This window comes from Scomber japonicus, chromosome 6 (assembly GCF_027409825.1).
Source record: "Scomber japonicus isolate fScoJap1 chromosome 6, fScoJap1.pri, whole genome shotgun sequence".
Classification (NCBI taxonomy): domain Eukaryota; kingdom Metazoa; phylum Chordata; class Actinopteri; order Scombriformes; family Scombridae; genus Scomber; species Scomber japonicus.
This window is the reverse complement of record NC_070583.1, coordinates 32813511-32836863: the sequence shown is the minus strand read 5'-3', so window position 1 is coordinate 32836863 and position 23353 is coordinate 32813511. Positions and strand designations below refer to the sequence as shown.

Below are 23353 nucleotides of genomic sequence, written 5' to 3'. Positions count from 1 at the left end.
ATCGAGCTCTGACATTTCTGGGCTCACTCTGGTCAGGGGACGATCACTTCATAACCATTTTTACTCAGAAACATTATTCATTAAATTTAACATTTAACAATCTAACCATTACTGAGCAAAACTGTTTTTTTTCACTGGCCTGGCTGAGATGATATATTGATTTGGATAACTATGCTGAACCACCATCTGTTTTTGCACCCTGTTATCATCATCATGGGGCCTCTGGAATGAGTTGGATTATTTGCCTGAAACAGTGCTGACAACAAAGCTCCTCTGTCTGCTATTTCTGTGTTAGATAGCAAGATAGCGTCTTGTAAACAACAGTTGAATTACTTGAATAAACAATACAAATACTTACTTACTGCCATGAATTAGTAGTTACCAGTAGTTGCCCGTGCATCACGTCCACCAAAAGTATTGTAGTCTAATACAACAGTCCTGCAGTAAATTCTCACTTCACTTCATTTATAATATTCAGTTTTGATTCAAACATGTTTCAGAGAGGCTGTTTGGAGCGGGATGTGATACTGCTGAACTATATTTCATCATACAGAGAGTTTTCTGTTATTTACCCTCACCTCATTGATATAATGGGTTGGACACAAGATTAGAAAAAAAATCTGTATTCTCAAATTAGTATCACATAAACGAATGATACACGGACCATTATTATTATTATTCTTATTATTATTATTATTATTATTATTATTATTATTAATTGAAAGCAACATAGCCCGACCCCTAGTATGGATCTAATAGTGACTAGGAAGTTGTAATTACACAGTTTGGCCACTGTGTCAAATTGCCTTCAAAGCGGTGGCGCTGTTCTCCGAGGTGCTTGGTTCACTCAGACAAGAAGAAGAAGAAACGGAGGAGGAAGGAAGAGGCTCAGTCTAGCTCAGTTCTGCGTAGATGTAAACTGGTTTCTTTTTATCAGCTAACAGTAGACAGAGAAAAACACACTTCATTGATTTTTTAAAACGACCATATATACCTACACAGAATGGCCACTGGTAAGTCTACATATCTTGTATATTTATTGCTGGGTTTTGTTTGTTAATTAGTAATATAAAAAGTGTTTTAAAGTCATGTTAGCATTAGCTGCTAACCGCGAGGCCGGGGGCATGGGCGCCGTCTATTTCATGGATTTGTCCGCTACCGCCACCTATTAAAGTGTTGAGAGGCAGATTTATTTTAGTAATATTTTAATGCGGGATTTTATATTTATGAGACTTAAGCTCTGTGTATTTTCACCTCTACAGTTACGGTATAGTATATTAAAGGAGTTAGTAGTGGAGGCCTCATCCGGTGTCTTTGTTTCTATTGTTTCTGTTGTTTCTTTTGTTTCTACCTCTGGACTAGAAACATACCGGTTTCAATCTATATATAAACATAAACTAGACATAATTGTGCACTTACAGTTTCTCTCATATTCAACTTGTTTACTATTGACGTGGGAGTATGTATAAACCCATGATGAGATTGTTTCCGTTCCAAGCGCTAGTCGCAGCCCAGACTAAATTTGACCGCCATTTTCACCAGGTTGGCGTGGTTACGGCCTGCTCGCATGCAGCTGTCCTACATTCATTCAAACCAGTAGTACTTAAATCAGTGGCTTCAGTCACCCAACTCTCTGACACACTAGGTTAAAACCATTTTAAAAAAAAATACTAATGTTAAATCATTGTTTTTCTTTCTCTTTCAGATTCGGGCTACGGCCAGCATGGTGGCTCACAAAGGTAAAGACGAAAACATTCAAAGCATAAACCTAAACTCTTACACACACACACACACACATACACATTTATGCCCTGCAAATGTTCAAACTACTAATTTCACCGGATAACGTAAATAACATCAATACATAGAGTGGTCTACTATAGTGTATAATAATAATAATAATAGTGGTTCAGAATAAACAATCACTGATTTCTACAGAGAGGACTCTGAAACAGTTACTGAATCCTGAGGGAAAATATTATATATTAATAACAGAACTATCCAAAGTACATTAAACATGTTAACCCTTTTTAGGCCACACCAAGAAAGTGCTATTTTAATTATTAATTTCTTTGCTTTTCCTACTTCTTTGAGGCCACGACAACACAAAACATGGATTTTTTTCCCCCTCATTGACTCTAAATGTGATGTTTTTCAGACCTCATTTGTTCAAAACATTTTTTAAAACATGTTAGAGACTCTATTCGGGTACAAGATGAACAATTTGAACCTGTGGCATAATTGTTTGTCTCATCTCTAACAGACAGGCTCACTAAAATAATTTAAGTTGTACAAAAAACATTTATATATTGGACATATTTTTTCATTTAAGTGTATGGGAACATATCCAATCTTTTGACTGGTACAGTGTGTGTTCACATTTAAAGTTTAAAACATAATCATGTGTGAAAATTGAAAATGAAAGTAAACTGTAAACTTTTTACAATTGTAGCTACGGATCATATACCGGTCAGCAGAGTGGGCAGGTAAGCCTCTTCCTTAATTGGTAGATTGTAAGCATTATTATATTTTGCAATACTTTTATTCTCAAATACTGATTGCTATTTCTGGTTCACAGAGTTATGGGCAAGGAAATGGCAGCGGCTCTTATACGGGACAGAGCTACGGTAGCTATGGTCAACCAGCTGCGACACAAGGTACAAAAAGCAAACCGTATGAGAGCGAAATTATTACACGGATGCCTCCATATTTCTTTACCTAAAACATAACCTTTAATAAGCGAGTCTTGTGAGATTACTGTAAGCTGATTCAGATGTGTGTTGGGCAAATTCTTATATATTAATTATTTGAAAATAGATTACACCAGAATATTGTGAGTTTGTGATTTGTATGCCAGTCTAAGGACCAAATTCTTGTGTGACCATAATAAGTAATAGATCGTTTTGTCTGTGTAGTGTGATGTGGGATGTTCCTGAATTTTGTGAATCTTTGTCTTTGATAGAGGGTTACAACCCGCCTCAGGCAGGCTACGGGCAGCAACAACAACAGAGCTACGGAAGTTATGGACAGGAGTCATCTGGGTAAGACTACTAAAATTACATCAAATGTTGTGAGAATGATTTCTGTTTACATTGTTTGCCTATGAACATGGCTTGGTAGTATTAAGAATTGTTACAAATAGGGCTGGGCAATGTGGCTGAAAACTGTGTCTATCGATAATTATTGATTTATTTTTTTATGACCTATTTGAAATAAGGGCCATGGGGGGGAGAAAATCAATTTAAACACTTCTGATTTTAATCACTGCAGTTATCAATCAAGGCAGACAGGAACAATTAATATCAACACAACCATGAAAAACACTCATATAAATAATATTGTAGGGATGACTGTCAGTGCTTTCACAACACATTTACACAATGAGATTTTTGATAAATATTCATCAGTACTTTGGATATAATGAAAAAGTGGGTAAAGGCTAATAAAAGAACAGCTAGAACAGTCTGGCAAGTTCAGAAAGTCACATCATTTGACTGTATTGCAGCCTTTAGAACAAGGAAAAGAAACAATATCCACTCTCATATCACAATATAAATATAATATCGATTATATTGCCCAGCCTTAGTTACAAAACATCATTTGGATGGCTTCATACATTTTAATATTTTACCATTCAGGTCCTCTGTTGTGCTAACTGTAATGATTTTACTGAACCTACTTGAAGGTACGGCGACAAGTCAACAACGTCGTCTACACCATCGTATGGACAAGGATCAGGGTCCTATGGGCAGCAAGGCTCCTATGGCAGTCAAGGGCAGGGGTCCTATGCTAGTCAGAGCCAAGGAGGAGACAGCTTTGGACAGCCAGGATCTTACAGTAGCCCGGGAGCAGGCGGCGGCGGAGGAGGTGGAGGCGGCGGCGGCAGCAGTGGCTACGGAAGATGGAGTGATGGTAGGAATAACTGAATCTTGAAATATGATCCACTTTATCTCTATCCTGTAAGATGAGATGCTCTCGTCATTGGAGACATTTTAAAGACATGTTTTGCAGCAGGTGAAAGTGGCGGTCAGCGCGGGAGGTTTGGAAGTGACCAAGGAGACCGTTCAGACGGAGGCGGCTACAGAGGCAGAGGCCGCGGCGGCAGTGGCGGCGGCGGTGGCTATGACCGTGGCGGTTACGACCGCAGTGGGGGATATGAGCGCAGTGGATACGACCGCGGCGGAAGAGGTGGACCTCCTGGTATGGGGTAAGTTGCATAGTGCCACTGCCCCCAAGGTACTTTTATACACTGTAAAATATGAGACACATCATCACTCATCAACTATAGACCATCAACATAAATGATATTATCCACCCATCTGCTTTATGCTCCAGATCACCTAACTCTGGTATTGATTTTTCACAACCTGATTGATCTGATTGAGTTGTCACATATCACATAGATTATATTCACCACCTCTCTGCATTGTGCTCCAGATATAAAAGCCTCAGCCATTTTTTAAATAAGACATGATGGTGTTATTTCAACATCCTCCTTTTTTAAAGTGGAACAATTGCTGCACACTTTTATAAGTGGTGATTAACAGTCGTATATATTCTTGTTTGACCACTGAGGATCTGCTCGTCATCATTGGGGTATAAAGTAAAGAAGTGGTAACTAAACATGTCTGCTCAAAGCAGGACGTTCATTACGATCCAGCCGTACAACATTACACCAGACACTGGACTGGTTTTGAACCTTCTCTGACCAGTAAGAGGCCAATTCATGCTTTCCGTGTCCGCAGACAGTTGTGGTCTTGTGGAAACTCTCGCGGTGCCATCCATACTTTTTCTCAGAGGTCAGCGGACAGACACGTTCCACATGTAGCGGTGTAAATAGGGTTGCAGTGTAATAACTTTCCAGTGTTGTAAAGTCCAGTCTGTGAGTATTACAAACTGCTGTGCAGTGTTTTTCTCATCAGCCTTTAAATGCAGTAATCCACTTGGACTCTAGTCGGACTCGCTGGATCTCATTGCATTGTCTCACCAACACTTAAATCAACACGCCCAAAAACACACAATGGCTGTGACTCAGGAGGTAGAACGGGACGTCCACTAATCGGAAGACCGTGTTAGATTCCCGGCTCCTCCAGTCCACATGTCGAAGTGTCTTTGGGAAGATACTGAAGCCCAACGGCTGCGCTATGTGTGATTAGATCCACCTGATGAGCAGGGGGCACCTTGTATGACGACCCCTGCCATCAGCGTATGAATGGGTGAATGTGGCTTGTAGCATAAAGACTAGAAGACTTTAGAGGCGCTGTATAAGTGCCGTCTGTTGACCAGCGTGGACCCTCGTAGCCACGCGGGCGCTGAAAGTATGAATTGGCCTTAAGGGGAAATTTCTTGTCAGTTTCAGAGGCTGTTAACATCAGACACAAAGTAGTAAATTGAGAGCATAACATCATGATGTATAATGATGCTTCTGTGAATGAGAGCAGTGCTGTAGCTGATGGTTAATCTGCATAAATGTGTTTTCTTCACTCATGGAAAACTAAAGCACCACATTAAGATGTGTACCATGATAAAACACCTTTTGTAAATTCGAGCCTTCTTGTAAGGACTACAGAATTAGCTCTTCAACATTTTTTGAGATGAGTTTATTAGCTCAGTTAACCATCAGTTTCTAAGGTGAGCCCAAACGTGCATTTGCAGTTAGTTTCATTTATTGGAGACCAGCTGAAAGCTCTTCATTGTCTGTCCTCTAGTTTATATTGTAAATTTAACATGGCTGATTGGCAACAGTTGTTTTGTCTACTTTTTTAAGACCAGCGAAAGACAATTAATACAGTTTTTCATCGTATTCAGTATTTGAGCTTCAGTCAGATTTTTTCTTTTTTGCACTGTTATCTTTTTTTTAATCAAGATTAATCTCCAGCAGCCGTACTTGAATTATCAGCAGCTTATTTTTTGGTCTGCCCTTGTGCTCCGAGGATCACACAATAGTTTTTGAACAATGGAAACTCCATCGAAACGCTGCCGTTACACCTGGAGCCACATCTGCAACTGCTTCACATTCAACAGGTTTCATTCAAGTGTTGTATATTTGACAATGGCGAACATGTGTGTTGTGTTAACATGGATCTACATTTTATACTACAGGTATTCAGAGTGATTGAACTATAACATGGACCTCAGTTAAAAGATCTCATAAACGCACTCAGTGGAAGATTGCTCATCAGTTGCTAAACCCCTTCATACCAATTTGGCACATCATATATTTAAACAAATCAAATTCAGCTGGTTTTCCAGCTCTTGGTATTCAATCTGGTCATGATTAAAAAAAAACAAACAATCAAATTTGCTGAACTTTGTAAATGGTGACTTAGTGACTTGTGATAATTGTCTACACTCGTCTGCCTAATTGTTCAGTCAGAGCTGCCTAGTCATCTGTCCATTGATCTCTTAATGTCAAAGACTAACACATTCCTCGTGTGAGACATTTCCACCATAGTCGCACAACCTGGCAGAAGTGCATACTGATGGGGATGTAGGGGAGCTTTGAGCTCTCAGTTGGGACAAAGGAAAAGCCATCATATCTCCAATTTTTCCTCTGCAGAGGTGGTGACCGTGGTGGCTTCAAAAATTACGGTGGTAAGTGACGAGCATCAGAACTGTGTCGGTGGGGGAGGAAAGAACTTGAGTTAGCAGAAAAGGAAAAAAAAAAAAAGAGGGGGATTAAAAAAAGAAACTCAGTGAATGCCACCATTTTCATGTCCAGATCCCAAGGGACGCCACCTATTGTTCTGTAGAAGGATTTCTCATAAATGTCTTCAGATATGGTAAAAAAAAAAAAAAAAAAGAAAGAGAGAAAGAGAAAACATGGAGCCTGAGTTGTAAAATAATGGTATTGTTGCATGAAGGTGAGAGTTGATTGTAAAAGACAGAGGTGTTCCCAGGACGAAGAAGGAAAACTTTCTATAAACTGGAGACATTTTTGGTGGTGGTCAAAAAACAGAACCATTGTGTTCTTGTGGAAAGGTGTTGGTATGTGATCCAACGGTATGAAAACACCTGTCAGAGAGCGAGCTGTAAACATGGACTTTAATTTTCTTTATCATTATGCACTAGTAGGGATGAAGTTAATGATTTGTGTGGAACAGTACAGATGATTTGAAGATTTATTTTTGTTTTGCTCAAGTCTTCTCTTCCATCCTCTCCTCTGTTTTACAGGATCTCGAGACTACAGCTCAAGGGATGAACCAGGTAAAGCAAATCCCCGAGAGTCTCATACTTAAATAACTAGCTCATTAGGGTTGCACTGATTAGTCTCGGCTATAATTGAAAATCTGTCCATAGCTGCTGTAATTAGAGAGCAGGATGTGATTATCAGTTAGAGCAATGTGTGTCTGTTTAACTTTATTTTGACGGCCTACTGTATTAAATGTGATAATTCCTGAAGTCTGAATTTCTCCTTTTTTCTTCTTCTTTGGTTTCTCTTGCAGCTGCTGGGGAGCAGGACAACTCTGACAACAACACCATATTTGTGCAGGGACTGGGAGAAGATGTCACAGTTCAGGAAGTCGGTGACTTCTTCAAGCAAATCGGCATCATCAAGGTATTGAATCAGTCAGTTTTCATGTCTGCACTGATTTTCTTTCACTAGATTGATTTTTAAGGCTACTCAATTAATCGAAATTTGATTATGATTACGATTTATGGGGCCAAACGATCTCAAAACTAATAAAATCGAGGGGGAAACGATTTTTAATAATAATGAGATAGCGCTCAATAACAAAGCTTTTATTTTGAAAAGCTTAGACAGGAAGCCACCGCAGCTCCGTTAGTTTGACAGAAGCTGAAACACACGGTGAAATGTTTTAACTGTAAATAAAAGTGCAGAGTTTCCAGCCTGCGTCAGACGATGCTGAGTTTACTGACTAATTATTAAAAACCAGGAAGTGATGTGTGAACTGTCGTCATGGTAACCAGCTCAGCTCTAATATCTCTGCACATTTTCTGCTGTGTGTTGCGTTAAGCGGCAGATAAAAGGCTGCTGCTGGGAGAGAAAATTAATAAAGCTGAATAGACAAGAAATGCAGCATGTTTCTAAAGTTTAAAAAAAAATAGTTTTAATTATCGTGATTATGATTTTGACCCAAATAATCGTGATTATGATTTTTTTCCCCCATAATCGAGCAGCCCTAGATTGATTACATTTCAAAGTAACGCATCTAAATGACAGTAAAGACTTTTGATTGCATTAAGTGATGAATGTAAGTATTTGTCAGAGCAATCTTAATCATAACTCTTTATCCTTTTCTTTAGAGGTTAATTGTGTAGTAACTATTTAAATTAAATATTTAGATTGATTACATTTTCACAGTAACACATTTTTATCACTTAATGCAATCAAGTCTTTACAGTCATTAAGTATTTGTCAGAGCAATCTTAATCATAACAGCTCCTTCTGTGTTTTATAACTCTTTATCCTTTAAACCATTGTTACCTTTCTTTAGAGGTTAATTGTGTTAACTATTTAAATATCTGGCATTTGAGTAATATATTGGTGTAGACGTGACAAATAGCTGGACTTCATTTTTGTGCTTTTAGGTGAACAAGAAGACCGGCCAGCTAATGATCAACATCTACTCTGACAAAGTCACCGGTCGGCCAAAGGGAGAAGCTACAGTGTCGTTTGATGACCCGCCGTCGGCCAAAGCTGCTATTGATTGGTTTGATGGTAAAAGAGAGCCGTTTCATATCCTGAAGCTTTTAAACTCTCTAATTATACCGATTGAGCATCCAGCCAACTGATCTGATCTCTCCTCTCGTTTCAGGCAAGGAGTTCCAAGGCAAACCCCTCAAAGTATCGTTTGCCACCCGCAGAGCCGAGTTCACACAGAGAGGAGGAGGAGGAGGAGGAGGCGGCGGCGGAGGTGGAAGAGGTGGGAGAGGAGGTGCGTAGGAGCTGATGGAGTTGGCTCAAGTATTGGATCATTAATGTTTTTCGAATGTCTCGCTCCTGACTTGGACTGCTTTTTTTTTTTCGATGTCAGGTTTCAGAGGTCGTGGTGGCGGAGGACCCAACTTTGACATTAAGGGAGGAGACTGGCCCTGTCCCAACAGGTCTGTATGAAGGTTTCATATAACTGAAGTTAGATTAAGTACTACTACTAAGGTTTCCCAACATTGTCTGGAGTCACACATGCAGCACAGAGCAGGAAATAGACTGTGGCAAAGTTAGGGCTGGGTGATTATGGCAAAAATCAAAAACACGATTAATTGAACTTTTAACCTCGATTACGATTAATGAACGATTATCTCCACTCTTCATGAACAATGATGTATTTTCACAGTTTCTTTAGTTTAGTATTTTCCACTGCTGCCCTCACACATGAGGATCTTTAGGGAGTGAAAGTAAAGATGTTTTAAGGTGTGACGCTGTGGTTAATGTCTAGTTTACTTGATTAGAACTATGTAAAGGAAGGGAGGGAGGGAGAAAGGAAAAGAGGAAGGAAGGACAGAGGGAAGGGAGGGAGGAAGGAAGGAAGGAAAAGAGGAAGGAAGGGAGGGAGAAAGGAAAAGAGGAAAGAAGGACCGAGGGAAGGGAGGAAGAGGGAAGAAAAGGAGGAGGGATGGAGGAAGAAAGGAAAAGTTGGAAGGAAGCTGTGGTTAAAGATCATGGTTTGGGTTAAAATGATCACTGGAGACAAGTTTTCAAACTCCTTAAAGATATGCAACCTTTGTTGTCATGGCAACAGTGAACACCACGATTAACTGACATGAGCAAGATTAAGTCGATTAGAGTTTCTAAATGTCGGGTTCGATTACTTTTCGATTAATTGCCCAACCCTAGGCAGACGCGTTCTCGCCTCAAAATACTAATGCACATAAATAATTGTGTTGAAAGCACAATATATATATGTTTCAGGTTAAAGAACGAATAACCAACAAGTCAAACTCACCCACCTGCCCCGAAAAAGGCCAAAAAAGAAACAAACAAAATAAGACAAAATCAAAACAGAAATAAAATAATGTGTGTGTGTGTGTGTGTGTATAGTCATATGTAAATGCACACTCACAAACCTATGGACGCACTCACACACTCATGTATACATATAAACACGGGCACAAGAACACGTGGACAAACCTACACCCACATTAGAAAAAGGAAATATAGCGAACATAGACTCTCTCTTCTATAGATAGCACGATAGATCCAGCTCATCATTTCATATGTGCTGTATGGAAGAGCAAAATGTCAGACGTGCAGGGTTACAGTACATGTGTGAATAAAAACTAACATGTCGTCTCTCTTTCTGTCATCAGCTCTTGTGGCAACATGAATTTCGCACGACGACAGGAGTGTAACAAGTGTGGAGCCCCCAAACCAGGAGATGGAGGATTTGGAGGTGGAGGTGAGTACTACTACTACTTCTTCTTCTTCTTCTTCTTCTTTCTTTATTTTAAATACTGAAGATTACTCACATTCCTGAAAACATGCAGGGTTGATCTTACATGATGATGATGATGATGATGATTGTGTTTGCAGACCGTGGAGGCAGAGGAGGTTACGGAGGTGACAGAGGCGGCGGTGGCTTCCGAGGGCGTGGAGGAGGCTTCCGTGGAGGAGACCGCGGCGGTTATGGAGGCGGTGGCGGCGGCGGATACGGAGGAGGCGGCTACAAAATGGGAGGACGGTGAGTTTAAAAAAAAACAAACAGATTTTTTATTTCTTTACAGGCAAATAATTACTAGCTAAAGGCACTCTCCTTTCAGCTGTTTAAAGATAATAATAATAATGCATTTTATTTAAAGAGCCTTTCAAAGCACTCAAGAAGCACATTGAACAACATCAATCAATATAAATCAGTTAACATTGATAAAGATAAATAAAATAGAATATGATTACAAAGTACAATAGTGCAATAAATAAACAAGAATGTGTTACATAGTTGGTGTGAGACAGAGTATGCAACTTGTAATAAGTGCGTTTTTAGGCAGGATTTAAATAATAATAAATACTTTATTTTTGGATAGGGATGCACATTGATGACACATCTCTGTAAACATGCCGGATTATAGCAAAGCTGCTAATTTGTATCTGTAGTCCCTGGTAAATAAATAAAAAGAATACAAATAGAAGAGACAACACACAATCAAAAGGATACCAGATCCAGACAGGATATAACGATGTAACAGACTCAGAAGTGTAAATGTTTGGTGGGAGAGTTCGATAGGCGGAGGGGCACCATGGTAGTAAAGTTGGCAGATGGGATGGGAAGAGCTGCATGGCAGCAGAGGATCGGAGAGTGTGGGACGATGTGTAGATGTGATTAAGTTCAGAGAGATACGATGGTGTCAGGTCAAGTATGTTTGTTTCTGGTATTGTAACTGCAAAATCCTCCCTAAAGATTAATGTATAATAATAATAATAATTATACTGAATATAGTCGGATCAAAGCTCTAGTTTAACCTCCTGACACCTGAGCTTTTGTTTGATATGCATTTTTCAATCAATCTTTATTTGTATAGCGCCAAATCACAACAGAGTTATCTCAAGGCTCTTTACACATAGAGCAGGTTCTAAACCGAACTCTTCAGGTTTTAACTTTAAAGAGACCCAACATTCCCACATGAGCAACAGTGGCAAGAAAAAACTCCCTTTTAACAGGAAGAACCCTCAGAACCAGACTCAGAAGTGGGAGAACATCTGCCTCGACCGGTTGGGGTTGAGAGGAGAGAGAGGAAGGATAGAGGAGAGAAAGGAAGGAGAGAGGAAGGGGAGAGAGAGAGAGAGAGAGAGAGAGAGGGAGGAGAGAAGAGAGAGAGGAAGGAGAGGAGAGAGAGAGAGAGGAAGGAGAGGAGAGAGAGAGGGAGGAGAGAGAGAGGAAGGATAGAGGAGAGAGAGAGGAAGGAGAGGAGAGAGAGAGGAAGGAGAGGAGAGAGAGAGAGAGGAAGGAGAGGAGAGAGAGAGGGAGGAGAGAGAGAGGAAGGAAAGGAGAGGGGAGAGAGAGGAGGGGAGAGAGAGGAGGGGAGAGAGAGGAGGGGAGAGAGAGGAAGGAAAGGAGAGGGGAGAGAGAGGAAGGAAAGGAGAGGGGAGAGAGAGAGGGAGGAGAGAGGGAGGAGAGAGGAAGGAGAGAGAAGAGAGAGAAGAGAGAGAGCACAATGAAAATCAAATTGATTAAATTAATTTCTCCTAGATATTTGGGGATTAGTCAAACCTGATAGGTACAAAAAGAAAGAATTGTAGTTTCCTCATATGGGGCCAATAAGTTCATTTTACTGTATAACACAATTAATATAACATAAAACTATTTCTTTACATTTATACATTCCCAGAGTCATAAACAAGGCAGATTTATATTAAACTACAAACAACATTTAAGCCTAAATAAACAAGTTTCAACCATTAAAATTAGATTTGGTCCACTTCTGAACTTTTCGAGGATCGGGCTGGTGATGAACACGGCCAAGAGTGTAATGTGCTTTAGTGACCACTAGATGGCAGAAGAGTGTATGAATGAGGACAACAGGATGTAATGTTCCTATATGAGGTTAAAGCAAAGTCTTTAAATTAGACTTTTAATTTAATTCAAGCAGTGAGGCTCTTTAAAAAAAAACAAAAAACCTCACAGCCTCCTTTTCTTTCTTTTTTTGTTGTTTTTCTAAAAGGAACAAAGTGCGTAGTGTGTCTGAATATCAATGCAACACCCTTCACTTAATGTGTTTGTGCCACTTGAAGGTCTTTTTAGATATTTGCACATTTTAATTTATTGCTACTTTGCTGAAGGTGAAGAGCGGCATTAGTCAATGTGAAAAGGGAAGTGCTCTCTCTCCCTCTCTCTCTGTCTCTCTCTCTGTCGTTCTCTCTTCTGTCTCTCTCTCTCTCTCTCTCTCTCTGTCTCTCTCTCTCTCTGTCTCTCTCTCTGTCGTTCTCTCTTCTGTCTCTCTCTCTCTCTGTCTCTCTCTGTCGTTCTCTCTTCTGTCTCTCTCTGTCTCTCTCTCTCCCTCTCCCCCCCCCTCTCTCTCTCTCTCCCCCCCCCCCTCTCTCTCTCTCTCTCTCTGTCTCTGTCTCTGTCTCTCTCTCTGTCTCTCTCTCTCCCTCTGCTCCCTCTGTCTCTCTCTCTCTCTCTCTCTCTCTCTCTCTCTCTCTCTCTCTGTCTCTCTCTCTCTCTGTCTCTCTGTCTCTCTCTCTCTCTGTCTCTCTCTCTCTGTCATTCTCTCTCTCTCTCTCTGTCTCTCTGTGTGTCTCTGTCTCTCTCTCTCTCTCTCCCTCTCTCTCTCTGTGTCTCTCTCTATCTGTCTCTCTCTCTCTCTCTCTCTCTGTCATTCTCTCTCTCTCTCTCTCTCTCTCTGTTTTTTTTTTTTTTTATTAATTGAAAGCTGGATGTTGGGCGGAGAGGAAATGATCACATTGTTTCACCTTCATCTGTAATTTAATGGCGTTGATCGTAACAATACATCTCCTCTCTTTCCTTTTTTCTGTTTTTCTCCTCCCTCCCTCCTTCCTTCCTTCCTTCCTTCCTTCCTTTCTCAGAGGTGACCGCAGAGACGACAGAAGAGAGCGACCATACTAATTGTTGAGACAGACGCCGTTCCAGCTTTTTTCGAGTTTGCCAGCGGAGGGGAAGGGGCTCGGGGTTAGAGAAGGGGATAGATCAAACATCGTGATTGACTTACCCCCTTTTTCTTTTTTTTTTTTATATAACTCTTGCACCCCTCCCCCCCTCTCTCCCAGTCCTATATTCCTCTTTCCATCTGTGAGTGAGGGGCAGGGATGTGTTGAACGTTGGCAGTGTTGGCATGTGGTCTAATGTGTTTTTTGTTTTTTTGGTTTTGTTGTTTTTTTTTTTTTTTCTTCTATGTTTGATTTCTTTGTACATCTTTTTAATTTTCTCTCCAGAATCTAGGTGCAGATGTTTTGTGAGTTAGAATCATTGTTTTGTATGAACGGAATAAAAAATGTTGTAATCTTGTTTTTTTGTTTTGTTTTTTGTTTTTTTTCTTCTCTCCACCCAGCCCCCCAAAAAAATAAAAATAAAAAAACTGTGATCTTTTCTCGGTGCTTTTTTGTTTTTGGGGTTTTTTTTAATCAATCATTGGTAATCTCATCCATGTCCTCTTCCTCGCTATCATCCTCCTCATCCTCCTCTTCCTCGTCATATTCAGACTACAACCCTGGAAATACAGGAGACATAAACTAAAGGATACACACACACACACAAAACCAGATATATACAAAATGTCAACTCCAGAGTAAAATGTTCTGCACAGTTTGTACCGGAGTTATTCATTTAGTATTATTATTTCATTAGTTTCTATTTTTATGGAGTTTTTCAGTTTGCTTTTTTACTTCAGGTTAGTTTTAGTTAGTTGATAAATTGCTTGTTAAACTATTTTTATTGAGAACAAGGTACAAAGAGACAGTAATATAGAAAGACTTTATTTTTCTCAACACATACAGACACCAACCTTAACAAGCAATTTTAAGTAGTTTTAGTTTAGTTATTTAGTTTTAGTTTTTCAAGTATTAAAAGGAAAGCCTTGATTAGTAGAAGCTGTAAAGGATTAATGCCTGACACTGAAGTAAAATGTGTGTGGTCTCTCTACTGGTACTATCCTATTATCAAATTGAACAGAATACAGTAAAAAAAATGGAGAAAATGAAAAAACTAAGCTGATTTTTTTTTTTTAAATCTGCAACTCAGTTTAGTTTTAGTTTTGCATTGTAGTTTTTATTTAGTTTTAATCTTAATTTTAGTTTTTCAGGTATTAAGAAAAAAGCCTTGATTAATAGAAGCTGTAAAGGATGAAATGTCTAACACTGAGGTACAATGAGTTGTGTTTGTAGTCTCCCTACTGGTACTATCCTATTATCTCAAGTCAAATTGAACAGTATACAGTAAAAATGGAGTAAATGAAAAGAAAAAAAAACTAAGCTCATTTTAAAAAGTTTTTTTATTTGCAATTCAGTGTAGTTTGATTTAGTTTTGCATTGTAGTTTTTCCTTAGTTTTAGTCTTAATTTTAGTTTTTCAGGTATTAAGAGGAAAGCCTTCATTAGTAGAAGTTGTAAAGGATGAAATAATGTCTGACACTGAGGTAGAGTTTGCTGTGTTTGTGGTCTCCCTACTGGTACCAGCCCATTATTTCAATAATTCAAATTGAATAGAATACAGTAAAAAAAGGAGAAACTAAAACTAAGCTGATTTTTTTTTTAAATCTGCAATTCAGTTTAATTTGTTAGTTTTGCATTGTAGTTTTTATTTAGTTTTAGTCTTAATTTTAGTTTTTCAGGTATTGGGAGGAAAGCTTTGATTAGTAAAAGCTATAAAGGACAGAATAATGTCTGACACTGAGGTACAATGAGTTGTGTTTGTGGTCTCCCTACTGGTACTAACCCATTATCTCAACAAGTCAAATTGAACAGAATACAATAAAAAATTGAGTAAATGGAAAAAAAAAAAAACTAAGCTGATTTTATAAAGATTTTATTATTTGCAATTCAGTGTAGTTTGAGTTAGTTTTGCATTGTAGTTTTTATTTAGTTTTAGTCTTAATTTTAGTTTTTCAGGTATTAAAAGGAAAACCTTGATTAGTAGAAGCTGTAAAGGATGAAATAATGCCTGACACTGAGGTAGTTTGCTGTGTTTGCGATCTCCTTACTGGTACTATCCCTTTATCTCAGTTAAACTGAAAAGAATACAGTAAAAATGGAGGGAGAAAATGAAAAGAAAAACTAAAACTAAGCTGATTTTTATCTGCTACTCAGTTTTAGTTTCAGTTAGTTTTGCATTGCACTGCATTATAGTTTTTATTTAGTCTTGGTTAGCCATAATAACTCTGGTTGGTTGAGGGAAGTCTCTGCTGCTGTTTTGCCCTCAGCTGCTTGTGCACAGAGGGGCGGTGCTGCTGTTACTGCCCCCCCCCCCCTCCTCTCCCCTCTCCACCACCTCCACCTCCTGTAACACCGACAGCTTGACTAGTCCCCGTCAGTCCTCGCAGGGATGGAGATGTGAGGCGAGCAGCAGCATGCTCTAACAGAGAGAGAGACTTTACTTACTGACAGCAGCGCAGCAGGAAAGACGGAAAAAAAAAAAAAAATACCAGCAATGAAACTCGCATCAGGAGCTGAGCAGAAATGCGCGCTGTGGTGAGAGTGTGTTTGTCCCAGAATGAGCCGCCGACCTCCGGAGCCTGCAGGACGGAGAGCAGGAGGCATGAAGGCAGCCTGCTGGATCCTGACTGTGAGCGCTCTGATCAGCACTCACACTGCTGCAGGATCCCCGCTGCTCCTGGACCCTGAGGTGACTAAAACAAGAAAGTAGTTGGTAGTTTTTTGTCTGAATGTATTTAGTATGAATAAATCGATTTAAATGTACAAAGTGTTTCTACAGCCAGCAGGAAATGTCAAAGCTGTCTTGACTTTTACTGATTTGATAAATGAAGCTTTTAAATATGACTTTTCTGAACCTCTCACATTAGATTGAGCTTTCCTAGTTGAGCACAGTAGACATTTTACACTTAATTGGTGTTGTGGAAGCACTTTTTAAATGCAGTTTTATCCTCCTAAACCTCAATTTAGCCTTTGTGGACTGCTGTTATTGGAGTTTTTTCATTGTGCCACATAAGTTTAGTATAAATAACTTAATTTAAAGAAGCCTAAAAAATGTATGAAGTTCTTCTACAACCAGAAGGAAATGTAAAAGTGTGTGATTGAAAAACAGAAAAAGCTGTCTTGACGTTTACTGATATGATGAATGATGTTTTTTTAAATGTGACTTTTCTGAACTTCTCACATTAGATTGAGCTTTCCTAGTTGAGTACAGTGAATGTTTATACTTTTTACACTTAATTGGTGTTGCAGTTTTAACCCTAAACCCCAATTAAGCCTTTCTGGGCTGCTGTTATTGGAGTTCTTCTCTTTTTTAATCTCAAACATAAGCCAGGTGAGATACTGTGTAACCTGATAAATACAATAGAAATGTACCGTATATTGTTTCCATGCATAACCCATATGGAATAAAACATCACATATTTCCTTATTTGCTGTAATAACAATGATTCACGTCTGTGTTTTGTCACTATCATCAAATGTGCACGCTCAGTATCAGTCAAAAGAAAAGACTCATCAATATATATCTCTATATTTTAATAGAAGAAGAAAAGTAATATTTAAAAAAGGGGATATAATAACAGTGGAGGCTCCAGTTAAGGTTCTTTTAACATTATAGAAAGGTTCAAAAAGGGCATCAAGCCTATTTAAAAAGTATATAAAAGCTATTGTAAAGCTCTTATACTGTGTGTTGACCATGTCAGCCATATACTGTAACTCCATCTATAACATGCAAAAGGAGACCAAGCCCACTTTAACAGATAATAAAGCTGTTTGTAACATCCAAAATCACCCAGAGACACTATTTAATCATCCCGCTGTGGTTTAGGACTGCACTAGTTTAATTTGACAGCAGGCTGCATATAGCTCAGATCAAAGCTATAAAAAAACATATACCATTAATACACGTGTTTCCAAAACATGACTCCTGCATAAAACAATACCCCTGCAGCATTTCTCTCTGTGTGTATTTATAAAAGGGACATTTCTTTTTTTCTTTTTTTTTTGTTGTTGTTGCACATTCCTGTTTCGGCGGAGCACATCTGTCATCGCTTCAATTTTAATTTTCATCCCACCTTCATTACATGTGTAATCATAGCTGCTGCTCGCTGTTGTCTGGACACGAAAGCTGCTAGATATAGGTATGAAGGGCTGTGATTGAGAGATCATGATATTAAACTATCAGCTAGATTCCCAAACCCCGTCACACATCACCATCTGTTGTCATGTATCCTGTTGGTTACTGTACTTTTTTTTTTATTGGTGGGAAATTTCTGAAGTATTCTCTGCCGCTATGTTTACATGAAATTCTTGCTAAATAATAGTTATGAATTTTAGGGACACCTCAGGGGTTTCTTTTTCGTACGGGTGGTCCAGCTCTGTATCCTCTTTGGCAGCAGATACAGTACAAATGGAAAAATTGTATTTGCACGTTTATGATGTGTTTTTATTTTTGCCTCACAGGGAGGTAAAAAGTCTCTGAGGGTTTTTACCAGAGTGGGTTTTTACGAGAAGCATTATGAGATCTGTAAAAATCAACACGTCAAAAATCAACACGTCAGCGATCAGAGTTCAACCAGAGCATTATAAAAGCCTATAAAAAGAGCATTTGAATGTTTTTCTATCAGCTTCATGTGTATTTCTGATGCATTACTAACAAATACGATAACAACTTGCAGGTTTTTCTGGAAAAGTATGGCTACCTTCATCAGGACAACCACATCCACAATGAAGTTGAGGTGCAGTCAGCTGTCCGGTAAGTTGGAACAGCTGTTATTCATCTATTGTTAAAACCAATAGTTGACAACCAAAAAACTCCTGATATGAATGTAATATGACATGTGTGTTCATCTCTACACTGTGCTGATGAGAGCGAGCTGGTTGTGCTCGTCAGGGGGAAGGGTGATGAGCCTCGGGGGCTGAACGTCAGCGCAGGGCAGTAAAACACACCCTCACCTCTACACTGGGAGACCTCTACTGAACCCTCTCTGAACCATCCAGGAATGTCAAATACCTCGCCCTCTGGCCCATTTGACTGAATGTACTTCAATACAAACATGATTGAAAGAACTTTGCCTTGTACAGCAGAGCTTGGGTGGAATGGGGTTGGGTAGCAACTGTGTACATTTGACGAGCTCATGCATGACAGATGAAACTCTGACATTTGGCTAAACACACTGATGCTAATTAATATTTGCTTCCTGCGGGCGGGTTTGGCTCAGGACTCAAGAGTAGGGGCTGTCGTCCACCAATTGGAAGATTGGTGGTTTGATTCCCGGCTCCTCCAGTCCACATGTTGATCTGTCTTTTGGCAAGATTAACCCCAAATTGCTCCCATTGCTGTATGAATGTGTGTGAATGGTTATGGCGCTTTTCCACTACACAGTTCCAGCACGACTCGACTCGGGGTTTTTTTTGTGTGTGTTTTCCACCTATGGTTTCCACTAGGGATAGTAGCTGGTACCTGGTACGTTTTTAGTACCTGCTCTGCTGAGACTTCCGGCGCTGGAAGAGTCATGAGCCGTCCCACACAAGAATCAAACCCGCCATTTTTAAATACCGGCAACATCGTTACAGCCATACGGCTCAATGTTCTTGCTTTGTGTGTGACAGAAAGCCACATACAGCAGCAAGTACACCATCACCTCCATGTCCTCCATTGTTTATGTGTTTGTGTCGCGTATAAAACGAAGTCACGGCAGTTGTGCGGAGCCGTTGCTATGACGACCCCGCCCACGTTGAGTAGGTACCATTTTGTAATGGAAAAGGTCGTTCCTGGAACCGAGCCGAGTCGAGCCAAGTACTGCTGGAACTGTGTACAGTGGAAAAGCGCCAATAGTTTCCTCCTGATGAGCAGCTTGGTAGCCCCTTTCATCAGTGTGTGAATGTGTGTGAATGAGGCTTTGAATGGTCATAACGACTAGAAAAGCGCCATATAAGTACAGTCAATTTACCATTCCTCAAACTGTTTTGTGCTTTTATCCTCAAAATGTAAATTATGGACGTGATGAACCTGATGAAACCACAAAGCATCATTATCAGGCCTCAGACTGGGCAGAGAGAGGATGTTGGTATATTTATACTGATGATTCACAGACTGTATAATTGCCATGATTGAAAAGCCAAATGCTTGTTCAGGAAGAGGGTCATGTGATCGTTTCCTGCCTGGCTTCATTCTTAGGGAGTTCCAATGGCTTTCCCGCCTTCCTGTCACCGGTGAACTTGACAGTGCCACCCTGAGGCAGATGGCAGAGCCGCGCTGTGGGGTGACAGATGAGGGCAGCCAGCAGATCTGGGCTCAGAGGGTCAACACCGTCTTCACTGGAGGTGGTGTTGGTGCTGCAGGGCGAGAGCAGCACCGAAGGAAACGATCTGCAGGTATTGTGTGTTCCTGTGTGTGTGTGTGTGTGTGTGTGTGTGTGTGTGTTCAGGTATGAGGTCACCATGTTTGATGTCAGTCAGTCTGATTATGTGTGCCCTGCAGAGGAGCGGTCATGATGAGTCAACACTTACATGGGAGGGTCCGCCTGTATAAAGTAAAACACTACATAGAGCTTGTAATTAAAGCAGGTGGAGTGTCTGATGCTGCAATTATACCAGTCTGTGATTCCTTTGCATTGTCTTCTTTACACTGTGAGAATCCTGCAACTTCAGTTTAGTTGTATAATGTTTTTGTTTTTTGTTTTTTTGTAATTTATTGATCTTTCTCATACATCATAGCCACTGGTTTGTGAAAATAAAATCTAGCCTATGGGGCGTGACATATTTGACTGATTGAATTTCTCTAATTTGTGGTTAACAAAAGCTCCACTGTGTGATAGCCATCCATAAATTTAAGGTTGGGCTCTCCTGTGATAACCATTTCCTGGTAATACTCTTTTTACAAGCCACCAGCAGGATACTTATTAAATGTTTATCTCTTTTTCTTCTCTTCCTTCCTTCCTTCCTCCCTCCTTACTCCTTTCCTTCCTTCCTTCCTTCCTTCCTCCTTTCCTTCTTCCCTTCCTTCTCTCCTTAATTCCTTCCTCCTTTCGTCCTTACTCCTTTCTTTCCTTCCTTCCTTCCTTCCTTCCTTCCTCCTTTCCATCCTCCCTTCCTCCCTTCCTCCCTTCCTCCCTTCCTTCTCTCCTTAATTCCTTCCTCCTTTCGTCCTTATTCCTTTCCTTCCTTCCTTCCTCCCTTCCTCCTCTCCTTAATTCCTTCCTCCTTTCTTTCCTCCCTTCCGTCCTTCCTTCCTTCCTTCCTTCCTCCCTTCCTTTCGTCCTTCCTCCTTTCCTTTCTTCCTTCCTTCCTTCCTCCTTTCCTCCCTCCCATCCTTCCTTCCTTCCTTCCTTCCTCCCTTCTTTCTCTCCTTAATTCCTTCCTCATTCCTTCCTCTCTCCCTTCCTTCCTTCTCTCCTTTCCTTCCTTCCTTCCCTTCCTCCCTTCCTCCCTTCCTTCTCTCCTCCCTTCCTCCCTTCCTCCTGTCTCTCCTTGACCCTAGGACATCAGGAGGGTTAAATTCCTGTAGAACATTATGGAGCCTATTTGAGTTTATTATCCTAATTTTCTGAAAGCCTTCATTGATGAGCAGATCGCTGCAATTTGAACCGTCTAAAGACTTCGGGATTTAAAGTGTTTAACGGGATTTAAAGTGTTTAACGGTGGTTAAGGGTTAAGAGTGGAACTAAACTGCTCAATTGCCAAATTTCTTGCAGACTCCATGAAGTAATTGAGCACAAAGTCGATCCCTCCCCTCCTGCTTTAGAGAGCTTTACCCCAAATCTGTGCTACCTATTATAATCATGTGTGGGAGAAATGTAGTGTGCCTAATGTTAGACTACATTATGATTAGCATCCATATTATTTAAAGATCCTCGGTCATATTTTATCTTTTTCACATGTGACTGATATGATTTTCCAACATTTCCCACATTATAATTACCATCTTAACCCTTTATTGGGCAAATAATTATATTTGGTAACTTCTGTAAATATCCCAAAATATCCTTCCTTCCTTCCTTCCTTCCTTCCTTCCTTCCTTCCTTCCTTCCTTCCTTCCTTCCTTCCTTCTTTCTTTCTTTCCTTCCTTTCCTTCCTTTCCTTCCTCCCTGCCTTCTTTCTTCCCTTCCTCTTTTCCTTTCTCCCTCCCTCGTTCCTTATTTCCTCCGTCCTTCCTTCCTTTCCTTCCTTCCATCTGTCCTTCCTCCCTCCCTCCTTCTCTCCTCCCTTCTTTCTTTCCTTCCTCCATCCTTCCTTCCTTCCTTTCCTTCCTTCCATGTTCTTCCTCCCTCCCTCCTTCTCTCCTCCCTTCCTTCTTTCCTTCCTCCATCCTTCCTTCCTTCCTTTCCTTCCTTCCATGTTCTTCCTCCCTCCCTCCTTCTCTCCTCCCTTCCTTCTTTCCTTCCTCCATCCCCCTTTCTTCTTCCTTTCCTTCCTTCCATCTGTTCTTCCTCCCTCCCTCCTTCTCTCCTACCTTCCTTCTTTCCTTCCTCCATCCCCCTTTCTTCTTCCTTCCTTCCTTCCTTCTTTCTTCCCTTCCTCCCTTCCTCCTTCCTTCTCTTTCTTTCCTCCCCCCACCTTTCTTCCTTCCTTCTGTCCTCCATCCTTCCTTCCTTCCTCCCTTCCTTTCAATGAGTGTCCTATAAAGGGTTAAAACCCTTAAAATGACATGTTCCCTTCTTCCAGAATCCAGAATCTACTAATATAGAAATATTTTTGCATTTCAAAGTTTAACTACTAGACATAAGCTGTTACTGACTTCACTGTAACGTCTGTTCTCAGTGTTTGTGAAATGGAGGCTGCAAGTTTCCACATCACTCTTGAGAAAGTTTCCTATTAGACCAGGACCGGCTCCCGGACTAGTTGTAATCAGGCGGGGAGTTCCTGTCCTCTGAAAAGAGGCCAACGCGGAAGTAACTTAGAGCTGCATTCTATCAAAAGGCCACCAGGGGGCGACCGTCTCTATACAAGTCAATGGAGAATTCACCAACTTCTCACTTGATTTCTAACCTCAGTAAACGTTTTCAAAATGTGTTTATGGTCTCAATCGCTAGTTTAAAGCCTTCTTCAATGCAGTATGATGTTCATTTGGGACATTTTGGCCTCCCTGATTTTATATTTGATGATAAAGCAGGCTACGTGGCTACGTTGTGATTGACAGGTTGATTGCACAATGTCCTCGAGATCCAGCCCTCGCAACCAATCGCAGCCTCCCCGCTCCGCCGTTGGTCCCGCCCATACTTCCGCCCATGGCCCCGCCTCATGCCCATATAAGTAGAATCCGTGTTTTTATTTTTCCCAGCATGCACCTGAAATTTTCAAGATGGCGCTGCCTAGATTCGAAACTATTGGCTTCCGAGCAGCAGTCCACAAACCAATGGGTGACGTCACGGATGTTACGTCCATTTCTTTTATACAGTCTGTGGTTGTAATGTCAGAAATCCTGCTTGTATGTGGACGCACTTGAAACTTGGATTTACGATGAGAAACCACTTTAAGCAGATGAAAACTGTCTTCTAGTGTCAAACTTTGAGCAAACATCATCCTGCAAATGTCCAAAGATGAAAGAACAAGTAGAAGTTTTTTGAGTGTAGAGGAACTTTAATATCTTTTTAAAAAAAATCTGATTATTGCCTTCATGATGTTTGTTCTGTTCAGCTTCTGTATGTGTGTCTTATTGTCATGTCTTCTGTTCTCGTTGTCGCTCTTCTCTGCTGTCATTTTCCTCTCAGCCCCTCTGGGAATGAACAGCAGCAGTGTGGTGACAATGTTGAGCAGAAGAGTGATGTTTTCTGCCTTTTCTCTCTCTCTC

General features: G+C 40.3%; 2 protein-coding genes across 8 annotated transcripts in view; both read left to right on the top strand.

Moving 5' to 3' along the window:
* Positions 1-885: 885 nt before the first annotated feature.
* On the top strand, positions 886-13922 carry taf15 (TAF15 RNA polymerase II, TATA box binding protein (TBP)-associated factor). 7 transcript variants are annotated; one of them, XM_053321515.1, is made up of 16 exons: positions 886-1013; positions 1706-1739; positions 2453-2486; positions 2579-2657; positions 2963-3041; positions 3686-3912; positions 4015-4207; positions 6560-6594; positions 7174-7206; positions 7446-7558; positions 8554-8683; positions 8781-8900; positions 9000-9069; positions 10273-10361; positions 10496-10643; positions 13484-13922. In XM_053321515.1, exons 1-16 carry the CDS (start codon positions 1004-1006, stop codon positions 13521-13523), a joined length of 1434 nt encoding a protein of 477 aa, XP_053177490.1. In that variant the 5' UTR covers positions 886-1003; the 3' UTR covers positions 13524-13922. The 7 variants fall into 7 exon arrangements, with proteins under 7 accessions (XP_053177490.1, XP_053177492.1, XP_053177493.1 ...); XM_053321517.1 differs by having other exon boundaries at positions 4012-4207; positions 7449-7558; XM_053321518.1 differs by having other exon boundaries at positions 4012-4207; positions 8781-8888.
* A 2043-nt stretch (positions 13923-15965) lies between these two features.
* mmp28 (matrix metallopeptidase 28) overlaps positions 15966-23353 on the top strand; it is a 25232-nt gene continuing 17844 nt past the window's right edge. The window contains exons 1-3 of the mRNA XM_053320283.1: positions 15966-16252; positions 18240-18316; positions 19742-19938. Of these exons, the coding sequence (XP_053176258.1) occupies positions 16121-16252; positions 18240-18316; positions 19742-19938 (406 nt within the window). The 5' untranslated portion in view covers positions 15966-16120. The remainder of the gene's footprint in view (positions 16253-18239; positions 18317-19741; positions 19939-23353) is intronic.

Excerpts from the sequence above, each read along its gene's own strand:
- taf15 (XM_053321514.1), top strand. Across the intron at positions 2,487-2,578 it reads CCGGTCAGCAGAGTGGGCAG|AGTTATGGGCAAGGAAATGG; the intron begins GTAAGCCTCTTC and ends TCTGGTTCACAG. Across the intron at positions 6,595-7,173 it reads TGGCTTCAAAAATTACGGTG|GATCTCGAGACTACAGCTCA; the intron begins GTAAGTGACGAG and ends TCTGTTTTACAG.